A 19,102-nucleotide genomic window follows, 5' to 3' on the forward strand; every position below is an offset into this window, starting at 1 on the left:
TTTTGAAATTTCGAACATCCAACTGATACAGTTTATTTTTCCAAAAGCTAAGTTAAAAAGAGGGGAAAGTATTTCCTGAAAGCCAGATTCTGATTTACTGTGACTCAGAAAAGATTTTAAACATAGTTTCCTTTTGCACCTTATTTCACTGTTTGATTCAAAACAATATTATTTTTGCATGACATCTGTGGACAAATCTGACCTCTCCTGAGTTCCCTGTTCAGAAACATATATCCAAATAACTATTAGAAAAATGTCTAGATCTGGATTCTTTTTTTTTTTTTTTTTTTTCTTCTAGGTGTACGTTGCACAAAAGGTAAGAAGGAACTTGGTGCACAAGTCTAAAGTCTCTTGGCCACTTTTGGTTAATGACAATAACTAAAATGAAATTCTGAGCCCCACTTGGATTAATTAATTATTACATTTTCCAGGCATGAGTATTTGGGGCAGCTCTTTTCTGTCTTTTCTGTCACATCTAATCATTTAATACTCATTATGAAATTATGGTCAGGATGAGCTTAATAACTTTGCATTGTTGTGTTTTCAATTCAGTTATCTCTATTACACAATGTTATTTTTCAAGTCTTTTTTTTTTTTTTTTTTTTTTTTTTTAAATTGTGGTTTGCCAAATTTTCCTGTTTATGAACTATTCAGAGATAATTGAAATTGCCTGTTTCTCACATGTATCCTATTCATGCCATCTGCTACCTGAAATTTAGTTTGGATACTTGCCATGCAGTTGTAAAGTGCTTTTCAGTTTTATTTATTTCTTGTTGACCATATGTTGTGCTTATATTTGTGTGCATTTAGCATCATATATATATATATATATGTATATAAAAGAGAAAACATTCATTTATCTTGATTTACCTAGTTTACAGCAGGTTACTTATTATCAACTGATGCCTCAAATTCAAAATTAATTTCATTCAGCTTTAGTGATGTTTGCTCTTTGTTCATGCTAGAGATTGACAGGTACTTTGTCAAATAAACTTTGAAATTATGAAAAAGTTAAGGTAGTATAATTGGAAAAAATATACTGTTGTGCTTAAATTTGCTTATAATGTAGTCTTTCAAAAGAATTAAGTTATTCAGTAGCCATGTGAGATAAAACCTTTCTATCTGAGAAACTGAGGCATGAAGGGATTGAGGCATTGCTTTTTCCACAAGCAGAGCAGCTACTGCAGCTTCTGCATGCTTGCATGGTAGTTTTATAGTAGTCAGACTTCTTTCTGATATAGTCCATGAATTGTTAGATTTTCCTTAACACCAGTCTGAACAAAAACAATGGGTAAATATAGGTCTGTGACACAACGGAGAGTTGATTTGTTAGGATATTTGTCTTTCTTTTGCAGTGATATGGTATAATTTACTCCTGGCTGCATCACTGAGGAATAATGTTTTCTCTATTTGCTCTTGGAAATAAATTTTGTAGCGGGTCAGCCATCATATCCCCTTCAGATTCAGGTTTCAGAAATGTATGTTTGGGTATGTCTATATATTTAATATCCATTTTGCCTGTATCAAGGGCTAATCAAAGTGCCCAACAGCAATGTGGAGTGCTGAAAGCCTGCACCAGTCCAGTCATTATGGCTTGGTGTGCACGCTGACTGCTCCCGCTCCTTCAGAGTTCCTGGGAGCAAATTGTTGGAAGGGGGTCGGAGAAGAGTCATGGCTCCACCTCTGTAGCTAAGCAGGTGTAAAGATCCAGATGGTTACAGAGGAGCATCAGGCTCCATCCACAGCCTCACCTGCTGAAACAGAGCTGCTCTGAAAGTCTTACTGGGTTCATGTGGTTGTGTTGCTGCCTCCAAGGGCAACAGCATGTTTCACTCAATGTTTCTGAAAACTGAACTGCCATTCTTTGCCAGAGAGGGAATGGAAAAGTGGAAGCAGAGAGATAAAGCTCTGGTTCACCTTCTAAAATATTTGAGACTCTTGAATGCATGTACTCTGGAAAAAAAAACTTCTGAAGGTCTGTGTAAATAAGTATTTTGTTGTTTGATAGCTGTTTAATTCTGCACAAAAGTCCTTAACATGGCTTTTGAGTGGAGGATGTTGTCTGCTTTAGACTCAATGTCCCAGGCCTTTAATTTTTGTTGCCTTATGTTTACTAAATCTAGGCTGGCCCTTGGCAGCTACCTGTAGGAGCAGAATGTGTTTTTTAAGAGACACAAGAGAAAAGAGGAAAAGGAGAAAAGAATGTGCGTTAACATAAAGAATAGATGGTGCTATCCAAAGGGAAGAAAAAAAAAAAAGCCTAAAAAGAGAATAGGAACATTAAAAGAAGGATAATTTTTTCCTAATTGAGTCTAGATGGTAAGAAGTGGGCACTTGCAGATAGAAGACAGAGATTTAACCTTGCAAATGGTTTCACCGTTGGAGACCACTCTGTTGTCAGCACAGGACCCAGCTTTCCTCTTTTGGGTTCAAAGAACCCTGCTCCCTAAAACCCATGCTTACAGGGTTTCAAACTATTTCATATTTACTTTCTGGCATTTAGCCTGTGGTCACCTGACAAGTGTGGCATTTTAGGGTAAATGCTATTATATTTCCAGGCTCAGGGTTTACTGTCGTTGTTCAATTTGGAAAATGTGGACTGGATGAATGGGCTCGTTCCTTTTGTAGGGGATTACAATAACACACGGAAGCTTGTGAGTGCTTCTGACAGATGTGTTGGCGGCCTGCCACTGCATGAAGGGTGCGGCCCTGACTGACAACTTGCAATTATATGATGATGAATGGTTCTGATGTGTGTTCAAGAGAAAACCACTTTCTAGAAAGTGAAAGTTATGCATACGGTTCCTATAAAGTAAGTCTTAAGAAAGGCCCTAACTTCTATTTTTTGTTGGGCTAACCGATTTGGATCCTCTTTTCTGTCAAGCTTTGTCTGGCTTTGATAAATAAGGGCCAAACCAAAGTTTATGTGGGGAAAATTAGCTCTGGCCCATTTTTGGCTTAAGAAATGCTTTATCTGCATTTTTAGTCAAACTGACATCATCACTATAGAGATACACATGCATTCACACAGAGAAATACTTAAATATATACACATGACTGTGCAGTAGCCAACAAGTTCATCAAAGAAAATCCATCTAGCAAAAAACCACTTTTCTGTCAGGGGTATAATTCACCCATCAGTAGGCCTGTGCAGCTCATGTTAGTGTTAATGGGAGTTTCAGCCACACACCAAAGACAGAATGTACCCACAGATGACTTGTAAATGATCTCTTTCTTTGCTAGATTTAATCCAGATTTTTGCAGCACAGTACTGTTAGAGTCACAGCCTCTGAACAGCAAGACACAGAGAAGGTCCAGTGTGGGACACCTGGCATCTTGGCCCTGGCAGGTTGTTGCAGGATGTAGTTGATGTTGTCTAACATGGTGTTATTTTCTAATGCAGAGACTGTATCTAGTAGCTGATGTGAATTGTGCAGTTTTGGCGAGCTATTAGGGATAACTTTGCCTGTTAGCACTTGGTATTCTGAATTGAAACCAGAACACCTGCAAAACAAGAGAAATCAAGGTTTTTAGATTAAGATATGCTGTTTAAGCAGAGAACAGGAGGTTGTAAAAGTAGTGTTTAAAAAACTATGTCTAAAGGTTGCTCAGTTTGAACAAAGATAAGAGCATATGTCTCTGACAATATAGATAACATCCTTTTGTATGCAATTGTTTCTGTGCAGCTTTCTGTTTGGTCAGCTCTACTAACCCTTTCTGTGGAACACTGGTCCTTGTCTTTGTCGTAAAGAGATGTAAGCTTCTTCAAAGGAATAAATGTATTTTTGCTCAAAAGCTGAATCTTAAGTGTAGGTGGAACGTGCTCATGGCATTCAAATTTGTAGTCTAAACTTTGCTGAACTTACCGCTGTTAGAGAGGAGTTGTTAAGCAGCCTGATCTGACATGGTGATTCCTGCATGATTTTGCAGTGAACAACTCTTGAGCTTTTCCTATACGTTTGTTGGCAATATTTGTTCCTATTCTCTCATCAGCTATATAATAGAGTAAAAAGTTAAATTTTAGAGCTCTCATCTCTGTTATCATCCATCTTCTGAAATTATTTCACCAGTGCAAAAAAAGAGTGAAGTAAAATGCAATCAAAAGGAATGGCCAAACTTTATACCTATTTAGTAAATACCTGCAGAAAGTAATGGACTGTGGCGATTTAAATTCTTTAACCTATGTTCTGTGACTAATCACCTGTAGTCTTAGGTGCTGAGTAGGCCCAATTAAAAGCTTTCAGAAGGGAGATGTTATTGTCTTTGGATCAAAGTTCACATTTACACCACTGTTTGTAAGATAATAAACGCATTAAGGAGTTGCATTTTGCTGAGGTAAATACATGATTTCCTGTCAGCGGACCAGATAGCTGACCAGCGCCAGATAGTACCTGGATAGGGGAAAGTTCACTTAAAGAATTGTTCCTAAATCTGAAGTATTGGAAAATTCTCTGAACCTGAGAAATATGAGTCATCTTGCTGCAGAATAAAAATAAAATAATAAAAAAAAAATCCATGTGTGCCTGGGCTATACAGGCAGCTCTGGGGCCTGGCTGCCTTGGTAAGAGCTGGGCCTCGTGCGCTGCCACCCTGTCTCAGAGCAGGCAGGCTTACGCGGCCTGCAGGCTGAGCACTAGCAGTTGTTCCAGCTCAGACAGCAAATTTTGTGACAGGTATAGCTGTGGAAGGAAAAAGGAACAAACGTAAAGTAATTCAGTAAACTTAGGCCGAGGAGTTCTGAAGGGTCTGTGGGTTTCGTTAGAAGTAATTACGATGCTTTCCGGTCACTGTTTCCAGGGGCCTGCATCAGGAAGTATGTAGGTGCTGTGCGTGTACCCGTAGTAAAAGCAGTCCTTGTCACAGAGAGCTCCCAGTCAAGTCTAGTGATGAGAGAGAACAGGTGAAAATATGATCAGTGGGGAAAAGTGGGCACCGCTGACAATAATGTTAGCGTATTTGATATAAGGAGCAGCAGTCGCAGTGAACCACCTGCCCAGCCATACATAAGGTGGTGTAAATTACACCTTGCCCATAAATAAGTGTTTAAAAAAAGCTTAAGGAACCAGAGACGTGTAACTTGCAATGTTTGAGACTCTGCCTTCCTATGCCTAAAGTGCTCATGATTATATAAATAGTGTGAGAGTGCCAGTGTAGGAGTAGGGTTTAGGCAGGTTTGCAGCAGCCTCCAGATTAGAAGACAGATTAGTTGACAAAAAAGGTTGCCTGGCTATCTAAATGCAATGAATCCTGTGGGTAATGTTTAAAAAGAAATAAAAATCCCACTAAGGTAATCCTCATGTGGAGTAAAGACAACGAAAATGCAACCAAAGAGTAAAAGATTCTTCTCAACTTTAATGTATGTAAACACAAACTCAATGGACCAAACCATGAGCACATGGAGAACCTGGCCGCAGCTGAAACTTCCACTTTGGCTTGGTATGAAGAAACTTTTACAATGCATGTCCAACGCACTGCGGCCATGATACTTCTGTATGAGGTCCATACATACAACCTGTTATACAGAAAACCTAACCATAAAAATTATGCAGTGGCCTTACTAAGGATACTCCAACATTCAGAAAATACAACCTGATATAGAAGTAAGAAATGTATATGTAAGAAATCTGGATTTTGATAAGTTCTGAAGTACAAGTGCTGTAGATTGTAATCTATGGAATTCAGTAGGAGTCAAATCTTCACCTGCTACTTGTGCACTGAATTTGGTAATACGTTTAATGAATAAAGCATATTATAGTTTTCCGAAATACTACACCATTTAGCATAATAGCAAAGATATTTTCTATTGTATCCTGTTCTTGGAGCTTGTAAATCAGAACTTATAATTGAGCAATCGTTTGTGTAGGGGTTGTTCTGATAACATGAGATTTTCTACCAGCCCTATGTATGAGAAAAATCCTTCTAAACAATTGAGTCTTTGTTAGATTGTTTTGCGTTTGTTTTAAGAGTGTATCATAAAACAGCATTAATCTTTACAATTTCAAAGTAACTGTTGTAGAACTTCAGACATGCTTAAATTTTCTCAGGAGTTGGGCAACTAAAATTCAGCTCATTAATTTAAACTGTTAAAATGATTGAGTCTGGATCAAATCAACAAGAGCAAGAAGACTAAATGTTTAAGACAGAAATACTGTCATTTTTTTTTTTTTGTTGCCTGCAATATAACTCTTGGAGAGTGTTCCAGAATAATTCTCAAGCTCCATTGCCTATTTCTTGCTTGTTAATGAGGAAAATTCTGGAAAAGGAAGGCCATTTATTTACAGAATAGGATATAAATGTACAGAATAGCTCAGAACAGGAAGCATGTACTTATTGTGGTTACCTTTCTCCGTGGCTTTGAAGATTTAATTACAATGAAAATCTATTTAACCATTCAGGTAGCAGATTTTAGTTGAGAACTCCCCGAGTATTATTAAATTTGCTCTCAGGTGTTCCCAAATGACCCCCCATTTTCTCAGCTCAGAAACCCATTGTATTGCTGTACTACCTATTTGGGAAAGATACATATAGTGATGAGTTTGTGCATCACCTATAGAGGCAAAGATTATTTTCTGTGTAGAAATGTTCAGTGAGTTAACAGGTCACGTATGGCATCATGCTATGGCATCACTTGCTCAGAGCCAGCAGGGGAAGCTGTCTGGATCTGTCAGCCTGCACTTGGGGGATGTCATTATATGTTCTGCCAGAAGAGCAAAAGGGGTGGTGTCACTTTGGCCATTTTAGGACAGGGTGCACCCTTTTAATTGCTGAAGCCTGGCATGGAGAAACTGAAGTCCAGTTCCTGTTCACTCTCTAATTCCATGTGATTGGTAGCAATCAAATCACCATTGTCTCCAAATCTGGCTACTAAATGTAATTGCTAAAAGTCCTATAAGCACAGGTTGAAAAAATGTTCTAATATTGCAGAATGTCTCAATAACTGGTGAAAATCTCCTTTAGTTACTCAACAGAACTTAAAATGTTTTTAAATGAAAACCATTTTTGTTTTTATGCAGATAAGTGTAAGTTTTCATACAGGATTAAACAACATTTTTCCTCCAAAAGAATTTGGATTCATCCAGTTCACTAACGGGATGGTCCTCAGTGAATGTGAAACTATCCAGTTGTTTGTTATATCCTTACCGGTCCATCCGAAGCCTTAGTGTATGTACATTGCTTATTATTCAAGCTGTGCTCTGAAGACGATTGTTACACAATAGTTTTTTTCCCCCAGCATGTTCTGTAAATGTATTGCAAACATAAATTATCTTCTCAAAGTCTTTGTGAAGAGGAAAGGAGTGTAGTGAGTATACCAGCTTCATAGGTATGCAGCTAAGACAGAGTGTGACTTCAAAACCATCGTTGATTTATTGGCTGTTTAGTGTGAGGTGCTCAGGTCCTAATTCTTTTCCAGAGGACGTAGTGTAGCAGTTTATATATAGCTATATGTATTATAGCCTCAATCTTTACACTGACTTTACATTGACACAGCTGCAGCTGTGAATGTTCAGCAATTCCTCAAATACAACCCCAAGTTTTTTTAAATTGAGCTCCCAGAAAATGAAGTGCCATATCTGCGACCCATCATTTCTCCTTTTGCAGTTCCCTCCCTCATTCATTTAATTTCTTCAAACTTCTGCAATGAAACGTGGCCAGCGATCATGAGGACAACAGCCCCATTTGCTCTGCAGTTCCAGTTTATGCCTTCATCTGAGGTTGTCCCATGTGCTGAATGTAGCAAGAATCCTGTAAAAAAATTCCCTTGTTTGCATGTATTTTATTTCTTTTTTTAATTTAAAGAATGTATCATAATATGTCCACAGGATGAATCAGGATTTCCTGGAACACTTTATTTCTAGTATTCCTATATCTTTCCAGTGCTTGACTTTACAAAATTAATAATAGTCTTTTACGAGGAAAAAATTAGTGGCTAGTTGTGAGCTGTGTATGGATAGGGACATGAATACTTTAAGATATTATTCTTGAAGATATTATTGTGCTATTTACTTAAATCTTTTCACAGATCTATAATAAACCAGCTATTATTCCTGAAATACATATCCCTGGTAAGCAGCTTGGTGAGGTTTGTAAACCTTCTAAGGCTCTGCTTGCTGGGGTTAACTCAGGAAAGCCTTGTGCATGTTCTGTGTTTATATTTATATAAAATGTGATAGCTTAAGTCAAAAATTTATTAGTATAAAGGAGCAATAGGATTGATTTTGTCAGTGTATTTTAGTGTCCCAGGAAAGACCACATTATCTGTCATAGAGACCTTCAGGAATGGTAAATAGAGAGGAGATTCTAGCTATTGTTTTCATTCCTTTGCATCCTCGTTTGAAGTCATTTCAAATCAAGAGCATATTATTTTGCTTTCTTTGTATTATACTTTTACATACAAAAACGCTTAAGGGTTTCTCATGAAAAATTCTTTTTGTTATACAATTGTTTTAATTTCAGAATATTTTATGTAAGAGCTGAGTTCAGATTTTTATATGCAGTATTAAGAAGCCTTCAAATCATTAAACAGATGTTTATTACTGCATTATTAGGGTAATGAGTAGAACATGATTTGGGGGAACAAAATAGAGGTCTTTTGAATCATCCATGTTTTGTTCATAAATCATCTGGCGTCACAAATCTTCTGAGGAACATTAATCAGTTTAATAGAAACCTTCTTTTCTTGCTTTTCAGAAAGTCCACTTCACTTCCCCCTGACCAGAAACTAACCTGGTGTGAAGGATCAAATACCTTTATTTGCATGTACCTTTCATTTAACATGTTTTTACTCCCCAAAACTTTTACTAACATTTTCATAGCCATTTCACAGAATTTCTGCTTTGTTAGAAGATACAACGCTTAATTGGCATTGCACTTGGTAGGAGAAAATGTAATGGAAAAAATGGCTTCTTGAGCTACCAAGCCACGCATGAGTTGAGATGGGATCCTGTGCTTGTTTCAGTTTGGTATGAGAAACTGGGATACCTGTGCAGTGTTTGAGAAAAGAGAATCTGAGCCCATGCCTGTCATAGAGATGAGTCCAGTGTCTGTACTATTGAACATTAGCTGACACGCAGTCTGCAACTTCTTGAGGTTCTAGGGAAATTCTTTGGTAGAGGAAAGACGCTGTAAGTCCAGAGGCCACATGATATGTGGCTTGTTCCAGAGCAGTTAAACAAAGAAAGATTTGAAGATTAAATTCTCCATAGTTTCAGTAATAATGAGAAGAATGTCACTTCAACTCACAAGTGTTTGAGAAGAGTGGATACCAAAGATGCAAGTGAATTGTTTAGGGTTTTAAAAGGACCATAACAAGGAGTGGAGGTATGAGATTAAGAGAAAGAATAGTTAGACTGACTATTGGAAGAACTTTCACATCTATTTAAGACTAGGTAGACTTTGATGGAGCTATGCTGATGAGTTCTAGCTAAGATACTAGCTCAATCTCTTTTTTCCACTCTGAGGAAAAAAGTCCACACAGAAGGATGTGAAGATGTGGAAGCCAGGAAAATAATCGAAACTTCCTCCTTCTGCAAAATAACAAATATTGGAAATCCTATTGGTTTTGTTAGTTTTCTAATAAATGCATAGTAAGAGACAGCAAAGTAAGTGCATCATTCTCCTCTGATATGGCAGTTTATGTAATCTCTTGCCCAGGGATTGCAAGCAAATTGCTCTCCCCTTTTCCTGCCTATCCCTGATTGCTGTGTGGAAAGCTTGAGCCTCTCTCTTGCTAATATTATATGTTCACTTGGGAAATAAATAGAGGTGCACATACTTAGGGAATAGGTGATTATGTATAATATACAGTATACTGTCATTGTAATGCAAATAAGGCAACGATGTATACTTCAATGAATGCAGCCAATCTAACAGTAAAGTATAGCTTATAATGGAAGGGAAACTTTAAGTGGAGGAATGAAATGTACATGTAATTTTGACAGACTTAAAAGATATTTCTTTTCTACTAATACGCCAAAACACTGCATCCAAGCAATCACACTGACATTTCAGAAAGCTCCCTTTGACATACACAGTGTATCGTCTAGCGCAGTGTTCATGAAATTAACATTTTCCTGGAGTAATCATATACAATTAAGTGACCAAATAGTTCTGAGGCAATACAACTGGATTTCACAGGAACTAAATATATTTCTTCACACGGATCCTTCATGTTTTAGTTGAGCAGTCATTAGCATGTTTATAATGGTTCTAATTTAGCACAACGTTTTCTGAATTTTATCCTTGAGTCATTTACAAATTGTTCATATTGAGTAAACAAAGGAAACAGATTGCATTTTATACTTAGTAATTTATCTGAAAGAAGAGGGGAGGGTTAATTGTCTGAAAGTTTTGCTCTGTTTGGGGAAGTGATTCTAGTCTTGCATTGCTTGGCACACAATGTCTTTTTCCCTCTGTTCTGGGAAAAAAAAAAAAAAAAAAAAAAAAAAGAAAGAAGAATGGAGGAGTAAGTAAAATGAAAAATTAGGAGCAGGACAGGATTGGCCACTCCCAAAGGGGAGTGTGGAGCAGAATTGGAGCTGGCACGAGATTATCTAAAACAGTTGGTGCATTCCTTAATGATCAAGTGCTTGAGAAGTCCAGCTCTGTTTCACAGAGCATCTGTGTTGATGTTTATATCTGTGCCCTGCTGTATGGGAAAAGCATGCTTTCTCTTGTTGCTTTTCTAAAAATAGTGTGGCATATAGCATTGTATGAGTTATTTTAAGAGAACAAAAACATTTGCAAGGTTAAAGGTTCTGCTTTTTAATAAATAAATAAAAATAAAGGTCAGGACTGTATCTTGGGTTGTTCTTTGCATGAAATTCAAACTTCTTTTTATCTGGAGTTTTGCACGGAGCAGAACGCTCCATGCAAATGCTCTTTGCACTGGAGAATTCCTGTTGAAACAAGCCATCTTAGGCAGGATTGGTACAAGCTTCAGACTCTGCAGCTTTTCCACTAGCCACATCATAGAAAGCAGGTCTGGAAATCACTCCCAGTTAAATTCCAGTGTTTCTGTTTAGAATGTCTGTTGTTTCATGCAAGATCTAGACCATTCAAGTAGTGCAAATGAATTCAGAGGAAAACCAGAACATTTTAATGCCTAATTATATTTAGTGAGCTTGGAGAGTTTTAATTAAAAGTTAAGAGAGCTCTCCAAGCTCTTACAGTTCTAATTTTATCATATTGTGGAAATCTTGTCACTGTGAAAAAATGTACAGCAGTTGGCAGATTTTCTTGGTTCCCTGTCCTAAACAAAACTGTAATGCTAGGTAGTCAGATCACAATTGCATTTCCATTATTGCTTTTACAAGAAAACATCTGCTGAGGACTGACCCTCTTTTGCCTCTAATCACATCGAGGAAGTCTTCTTTGCAGTACGTGCCCTTTTTGGTTTTGTTTTCTTAGGATGGGGAGTTACAGTACTGCCTACAGGTTGCATCGAGAATTAGGACCAGGTTGTGATTCATGATCAGAAATGGGTTGCATGTTCAACAAAACCCTGGTGCAATAAGCAATCTGTGCCAGAGACATCACAGTGTAAATAGGCAAAGAAGTGGACGGGATCAAACCAACACAGGAGAAGGGAATAAGCAATGAACCACGATTACCATGCTCCTTAATGGCAGGAACAGGGTATAATATTTAGGAGTTAAATCCTTTGCAATTTGCAATAGATGTAGCAAAAAGGCCTAGCAGTTTTGTTGTTGTTGTTGTTGTTCTAAATGTCATGTTGCTTTTGTTTGTGTTGTGATTGTACATTTAAAAAAACAAAAACACATTCTCCCCACAACAACAACAACAAGAACAACAACAACAAAACAAAAACAACAAACAAAACCAAAACTCACCAAATTACTGTTGCCCAAAGAAATCAGTTTACTAGCTAGCAGCATGTCTGAAATGCCTTGTGTTTTAATTTTCTGTTAGACCACGACAATTAATTACCTTAGGAGAACAGTATGGAAATTGAGAAGGATGAGATGAGATTCCCCTGACCTGCCTCTCCACTGACAGCAAGATTGAAGCCAAGCTGCTTATGAACAAGAGACAGTGCCAGCACATTACAACTATGGATGTTGAGCCTTCAGGCTGATTTTTGATTAGTTTTGTATTGTTGCTGTCTCTTTTTCTTTTATTTAAAGTTTTTTTGAAACAGAAAAGGGTAATTTGTGTTTGAAAGAAGAAAAAAAGTAACTATGGCAACAAAGAATCTATTTTAGTGACATTACACAAACTTTACATCCTTGGATGAAAAAAGAATAGATAGTAGCATCCTGCAGTTAAGTTTCTGATAGTCATGGTTAAATTATATTTTTATTTCTCAAATCAAGAATGTAAATGTAAAGTCCTTAATTTCATTTTGAATTGCTAGAAGATAATAAAATCTTCTTCTTTCAAAGGGAGTTAAATTAACCTTTTGATTTTCCCCTCAATATCAAAATGTTACAGTTTGCATATAATTTTAAAATACATAATATGAAGAGTGAAAATTAGGAAACATTTTTACGATATAGATCTATGCTATGTGCTTTCGATCTGTGCTCAAACATATCTGACAGGCAGTGCCTTCACAAAAGGCACATGCAATCAAGCTGTTATGCACTCAGAGATGGATCAGTTAGTCAAAGGTCCCAACTGATCTACAGAGGTATATAAAAACTCATCATCAGATTTGAAAAAATGTTCTTCATTTTCTGAATAGCTCACTTTTTTTTTTTTTTCTTTCTTTCTTTTATGAATGAGTCTAATAATAACACCAAAGGACCTGGTGTTTTAGTTTGCTTGTAAGTGACAAACACCAGCTAGGGTAAATCTAAATTTTGCTTGACTTTTATTCAGGAATATTTGTAAAGTACTGATTTTATTTAGATTTTTCTACTTTGAGCTAGATTTAGTTGTCTCCGAGGAACAGTGAAACAAACCCTTCTTTTACAATGGTTTATTTTTTTGTGGTCATTATTTTAGATGTCAGGTCTTTAACTTCATGCACTTAAATGCACAATTTTGTTTGAGGCTTGGGGAGAGATGGGCAAAGGTAGAAGGGGGAGTGTGGCAACAAAATGCTAGCCTCTGTAATGTTTATTTGAAGCTTATCTGGTTTGGGGAAAAAATAAAATCTCTTCTGTTATCCATTGAGGTAGGCCTTGTAAGCACAGAGATGCCTATCCCTAGGTGTTCATAATCTCATTTAACATTCTTTCAAAGAAAAAAACATCATTTTTTCTCTAACAAATCTTCATAGATGCTGACAGGGTAACTTGTGCTGTTTTTCTCATGATTTAGACTTGAACGAGGCATTTGAATTCATTTGACAAAGGCTGATCCAAAGGACACATTTTCTCCTCTGGAGCTAAAGGCAAATAAATGTAATGAGAGAATAGCAATGTAATTGTTAGAGAACATAGAACGTAAGAGAAGGAGGAACTTGCATATTGTTATCTAGTCCCAAAGCTTGCGAAAATAGATTCTTATGTTTAGCAATTAGTACTAAATTGTAATAGATCGTAACTGTAGACTGTAAGCTCTGAAGTAGAGGCAAAGATGCCACTAAATCTCCGTATTGTTCTAAAATGCAGACGTGAAGCTTCTCCTCCTCCTACTGAGGATCTGATCATGTTTTAGAACTATTTCTCTTGTAGGATGTCTGATTTCTCTTCTAATTCCCCTACCTGTCTTTTCCAGTGCTTCTTTCCTTGATATGTAACAGTTCAGGTGCATGTAGAAAAATGTCACCTATACCTTTGATTGAATTATATTTCTGTATTGTTTATGAACTTGCTATGCATTTGCAATCATTATTAATAAATCAATGTGCTTTTGTCTTCTGTCACAAAGTAATGTATATATTCAAAAGGAATTGTATGCAAAACAAGTCATGTTTTAGAACTCGTATCATTGATAATTATCAGTTTGCAGTATTGTTACATGTTTTGAGAGAAGCTTATTATAAAAGAAATAACAAGGCAGTGCACGGTAGCAAGAATAAGACAGTTCAGTTGATCACTGGTATAGGTGTTATAAATATGCCAGTCTGTACTATAGTGTTTTATTAAGTCTCAGAAAGTCAAAGCTGATTTGAAATAATAATGTCTGACAGTGCTTTGAAGTTTTGCTGCTGCACTCTCACATTTAGGCTTTCTTTTATGTATGACTTTACCATAAAAAACAAAAACACACACACGGCATGAGTGCTTTTTTTTCTTATCTGTATTTCAAAGAAAGTAATAAGAGGCTACTTCAGTGAATTAAAAAGAAAAAAAAAAAAAAAGGAACAACTCCCCCAAATCAGTGAGGATAGGTGCGGGCTATTGTAAGGTCATACAGTGTTCATGTAACCCATAGCTGGGTTTGCTAACTTGTTGAAATTAAAAAAAAAAAAAAAAAAAAAAGTGTGTGGGGGAATAAGGAAGAGACAAGAGGCAAAAGCTATCCTTGATAGGAACAAGATGACTTTCATTTAGTCGGAAGAACTTGAGAGCTTGGCTGTGATAGCTAACACACTCGTTCTTCATCACCGGTCGTGCAACAAAGAGCTGGATTCCATCCATTCCATGACTGATTGATTACCCAATGGACAAATGTTAATTCTTTTCATCGATGCTTTGTCATTGTGGAGAGATCCTTTTCATCTAACACCTAGGCTTTTTTCCTTTCTGCTTATTTATCTTTTAACATCCTTTTCTCATTCACCTTTGCAAAATTCTCTTGTGTAGCAAGATCTTCACAGTACTTAAAACTTCTTTACAATTAAAATTGCTAACACATTATGTAATAAGCCATTATATTAAATAATACCCAAGGTTTCATTTAGTCATCTCAGTCTAATTATACTTAACCTGCGTGCTGTCCTTGAAAGAGTTTTTCTCGTAGTTCATGACAGAAGAATATAAAGATGAGACTCAATGTGTTGCTAATACAATAAATTGCTCCAGTGCAACTGCACGAGTTTGATCCTACATTTGTCAGTACAAAATATGCTACTTTGCAGCATAAACCCAACTGTGGTTTATAAAGTCAGTGAGAAGAGCTAAAAATGTATAAATGCTAATTTCTTTCTTTGCTTCTTTTATAATTATCTTTAACAAGAATACCCCTGAATTTCACAAATGCTGGGATCCACAAGGTTTCATAATGGTTCTGAAGCAGAGCCTCCGTGCAGGGAGCGTGATGCAGTGCAGATGTGAATTTGGGCTTCATCAATGTTCAGTGCTGGATTCTGAGTCGATGTTTTGTTTCTATAATGAATCAAATCAGAAAATGAATCAATATGGATGAAGACATTTCACTGATGTCAGAAGACATCTTTGTAGATTTTATATGTATGTAAAAATTAATTTTCAGTACAGAGAGAAGAAAAAATTCCCTTTCTTACTCACAAACCTTTTCAAAATGTGTGTTTGTGAACACAGCATATAGAACTTGAAGGGAAACATGCCTTTCAAGTGTAAGCCTTTATATTTAGGTTTGTGCCTAATGCGAGGGACCTCCAGAGAGCTTTAACATACACCACGATTTTAAATGTTAAAAATTTTGCGGATTAACCCCACTAATTGAAAATTTACTGGAATTTCAAAAGAAATGTTTTTACAGCGTTATTAAAAGGGTCATTGTGTATTCTCGTTCCCAATATCAAAATACAGAAGTTCTAAATTGCGTGGTCAGATGTGTAACGTAGAATTTGAGTAGCACATGGGTGTTTAAAGAAATTCTTAAGGATTTTTTCAGTCATTTATAGAGATAAAAATTGTAACTGCCAATGTGATAATATCAAAAAAAGGCACACAGACTGGCCTTTTTTCTGTTTGAGTTCTTCCTCTGTCTGTCTTTAGAAATATACTGTTTGCTCTTATGCCATGTAATAACACGCATGTTTTTAAGAAAAATAAGAGAAGAAATAAAGCAAGTGCTTTCATGGAAAGTATTTTACCAACTCTTATGATATCTCTTACGATATTCTGTAATTGCTTCCTTTTAAAATTTGAGTTTTTTTCTTTCTCTGTATGAACTGAGGAAAATACCTCAGTTAAAAAGCAGTAGGATATAAAACCTATAGCAAACATCAGAATAAAACGCTAAATATGATCATCTTTTTTTTTTTTTTTTTTTTTTTTTTTCCCCCAGGGATGAGGGGTCTGAAATTTTGGCAGGGGAGAAACACAGAAACATCTTTTTAAACTAATGATGATATCACAAAAAAAGGACAAATTATAATGTTCTATTGATAATTGATGGTTATTTCTTGATTCTTCTATTATCAGGCCAGAACTCATAAAAGTAATAAGTGCCTGTTATTGTTAAAAGTAAATTGTTATTATATAACAAGTATTTTAACACTGCCTATTGCAACTTAGAGCTCCTTAATTTTGTCTCTTTCATAGAAAGATATAATTAGTAAATAAATTAGCTTTTCTACTGAAATGTTACTTCAAAAACATTTACGAGCTGTGTTGTCTTTCCACGGAGGCTTGCACGGTGAAAATGTGTTGCAATTAAAACCTGATCTTTGATCTTCTGGTAGCTACAGTTTGGTATGCTTTCAACTGGTTTTCCTTTTTTGTTTGTTTGTTCATTTGTTTTTTCAAGGGAAGATGCTAATGTGATTTTTTTTTTCAGCTGAAATTATTTGAATTCTAAAATGCGACTGGCTTTTTCTTCCTTGAACTTTTCTCTGAATCTTTAACTCCTCCTTTTATGATTTCTTCGAATGCTTCTCTCTCTGAGTCTTTTTAGACTCCTCTGAGGTGGTAGGCACTGTTATGTGCTGTATTGATGCTCTCTGTTGCCATTCTTCATCTGGGCTTTCTCCTTTTATTGTTACTTGTGTGAATCCTTCTAATGAGACTGCTGACATGAGAAGTTGAGCCAAAATTTGGCCTTAATCTACCCATAATTCGACAGATGTGTTAGGCTGAATTCTGCCTTCATGTACACCCAGGTGTTGATTCTTAAATGACTGGAGTGGTAAAAGTGCAAATGTCATCAAAATTTGGAAAGTTATTAGTTGGTAAATCATTTGGTAAATTGATCTTCTTTTCGTGCAAACGGCAGGGTTTCTAACAAGCTAAAGTGCGTGGCAATGCCCAACAAATACAGGTGAGAGCCAAGGTGCTCAGCACTGCAGGGTAATATATGGTCTTACAATGTAGGCTATTTGAAAAATTCATTGTAGGAATAGAGTTGCACTTGTCACATTTTTGATAATTTGCTAAACTGGGTTTAAATGATTCCAATGATTTTTTTTTTTTTTTTTTTTCCAAGGCTTTGTTGACGAGTCTACCAATGAAAATAAATGCATGATGTTTAATAGATATTGTATGATTACTAACTGGGAAGAGAAAATAAGTATTCAGTTGTGTGTAAAGTTTTCTCGCTGACTGTTAATAAATCTGAATTAAGGTTCCTAAAGTCATAATCATGGCATCAGCCGTAAAAATTCCCATCTTAAAAATCAGCTTTTGAAATTTATCTGGAAGGTTACGTGTAGACTGTGTATAGTTATTTAGACTACAGAGTCAATTAGTTTAATTTGGAAACTAAAAAAAGCCTTTAGATTTATTGAAGAATCTGCTATGCTCAATATTCGATTTTCTAGTGGAATCGGGGTCTGATTGTATGAAACTTACTACAGCTAATTTTCTACTTTCTCCTAAGTATAATGACTTCAGTGACAGTTTTGCCTAGAGAAGGCCTCCCATACTGGGACAAAGATTGAAAATGTATTCTGAACTTCAGATTATGAAAGCAGATCTTCTAATCATTGCATGTTGTTTATAGTATACCAAGAAAATTTCTGATACTGTGAGCATCCAATATGTAGAATGCTTTTATGAATTCCATGGAGACATTATATGAATAACTTTTGCATTGACATGGGTATAAAAATGGGTTTCAGATGTCACTGTGTGCCAAATTTCCAGAAAAAGCTTCTAAATCTTCATGTATAATTTCGAGTGTACAATCATCCTCAAATGAAAAAGACAGAATTTGTATATACATTGGCAATCTATGCATGTAAATTGGCAGTTAGCATGCATAAATCCTGAACAAAGTTTTTCTTTCAATTAGACCCTTGTTAAATCCATAGTAACTCCATTAACCTCAGTGGAATTACTTTAGATTTAAAATGCTGTTAAATGAGAACTCTGTTTGGCTACAAGTTCATTTCTCTTTGAAACTATGGTCCAACTAGAACAAGGAGAAGTTTTAAAATGAAGGTGGCACCTCTTTCCCTGATGTGTAAGAATATAGTTGATGTTTTTTTTTTCTTTTTTTTTGAATAGATTCATCCTGCATGGAAAAGCTACTTTCTAAAGACTGGAAGGAGAAGATGGAAAAATTAAACACAAGTGATCTCCTTGGAGAAATTAAAGGTATCGCACTAGATCAAATGTTAAATGTTTGCACATTTTTTTAAGAAGGGGAATGACTATTTTTTTAAGTTCAGAAAAATAATAGAAATAACAGTCATAACTAGAGGTTGATTTCATGTTTTTTAATGTTTATCTTTGAGATGGCAGATATGTTTGCCAAATAAATAGGTTATATCACTGTCAGTTATAGACAGTATCATGAATGACAATATCATGTATATCATGAAACGCCAGGTTAGTAACATTAGTTCATTGACATTAGCTATATATCTCTGTGACCAGAGGAAGAGGAAGAAACATCTTAAAAACATGGAGTTACTCGTACTTGCTACTGCTTCTTCTCAATTGCATAAATATACATAGAAATTGCTTTCAGGTTATAAAAGGGGGCTCATTGTGTAATTACTCTTCTGAATTTTGTACTCACAATTGGGAAAAAATGTATTTTTCATATTCATGTTATTTCTGTGGAGAAAGAAGCCCCGTGAGGAAATTCTGGACTCACTGAAATCAGTGGGAATTTTATTGCTTATATAGACAGGACATTCCAGTATTTCCAAGATTTGTTGGACCAGCAGTCTGGTACAAGTGGAGCTCTCTTGGCAATTAAAGACTGTAGAAATCTTTAAAGTGATTTTTTTTTTTTTTTAACTCAACCATCAACCTTTCCATGGATTCTCTTATTGAAAAGATATTCATTGTTATTGACTAAGCAACAAATTAAAGGGGAG

The 19,102-nt window shown here is 35.9% G+C and overlaps 1 protein-coding gene across 11 annotated transcripts in view; it reads left to right on the plus strand.

Moving 5' to 3' along the window:
* SOX6 (SRY-box transcription factor 6) overlaps window positions 1-19,102 on the plus strand; it is a 382,586-nt gene that overhangs the window by 185,909 nt on the left and 177,575 nt on the right. For 8 of the 11 annotated variants that reach the window (XM_082762761.1, XM_082762760.1, XM_082762769.1 and 5 more), the window contains 2 exons: window positions 299-316; window positions 18,282-18,371. In XM_082762761.1, the coding sequence (XP_082618887.1) occupies window positions 299-316; window positions 18,282-18,371 (108 nt within the window). The remainder of the gene's footprint in view (window positions 1-298; window positions 317-18,281; window positions 18,372-19,102) is intronic. The other 3 variants (XM_082762765.1, XM_082762762.1, XM_082762759.1) reach the window with 1 other exon arrangement.

This window comes from Aythya marila, assembly GCF_965140915.1.
Source record: "Aythya marila genome assembly, chromosome: 5".
In the NCBI taxonomy this organism is placed as follows: domain Eukaryota; kingdom Metazoa; phylum Chordata; class Aves; order Anseriformes; family Anatidae; genus Aythya; species Aythya marila.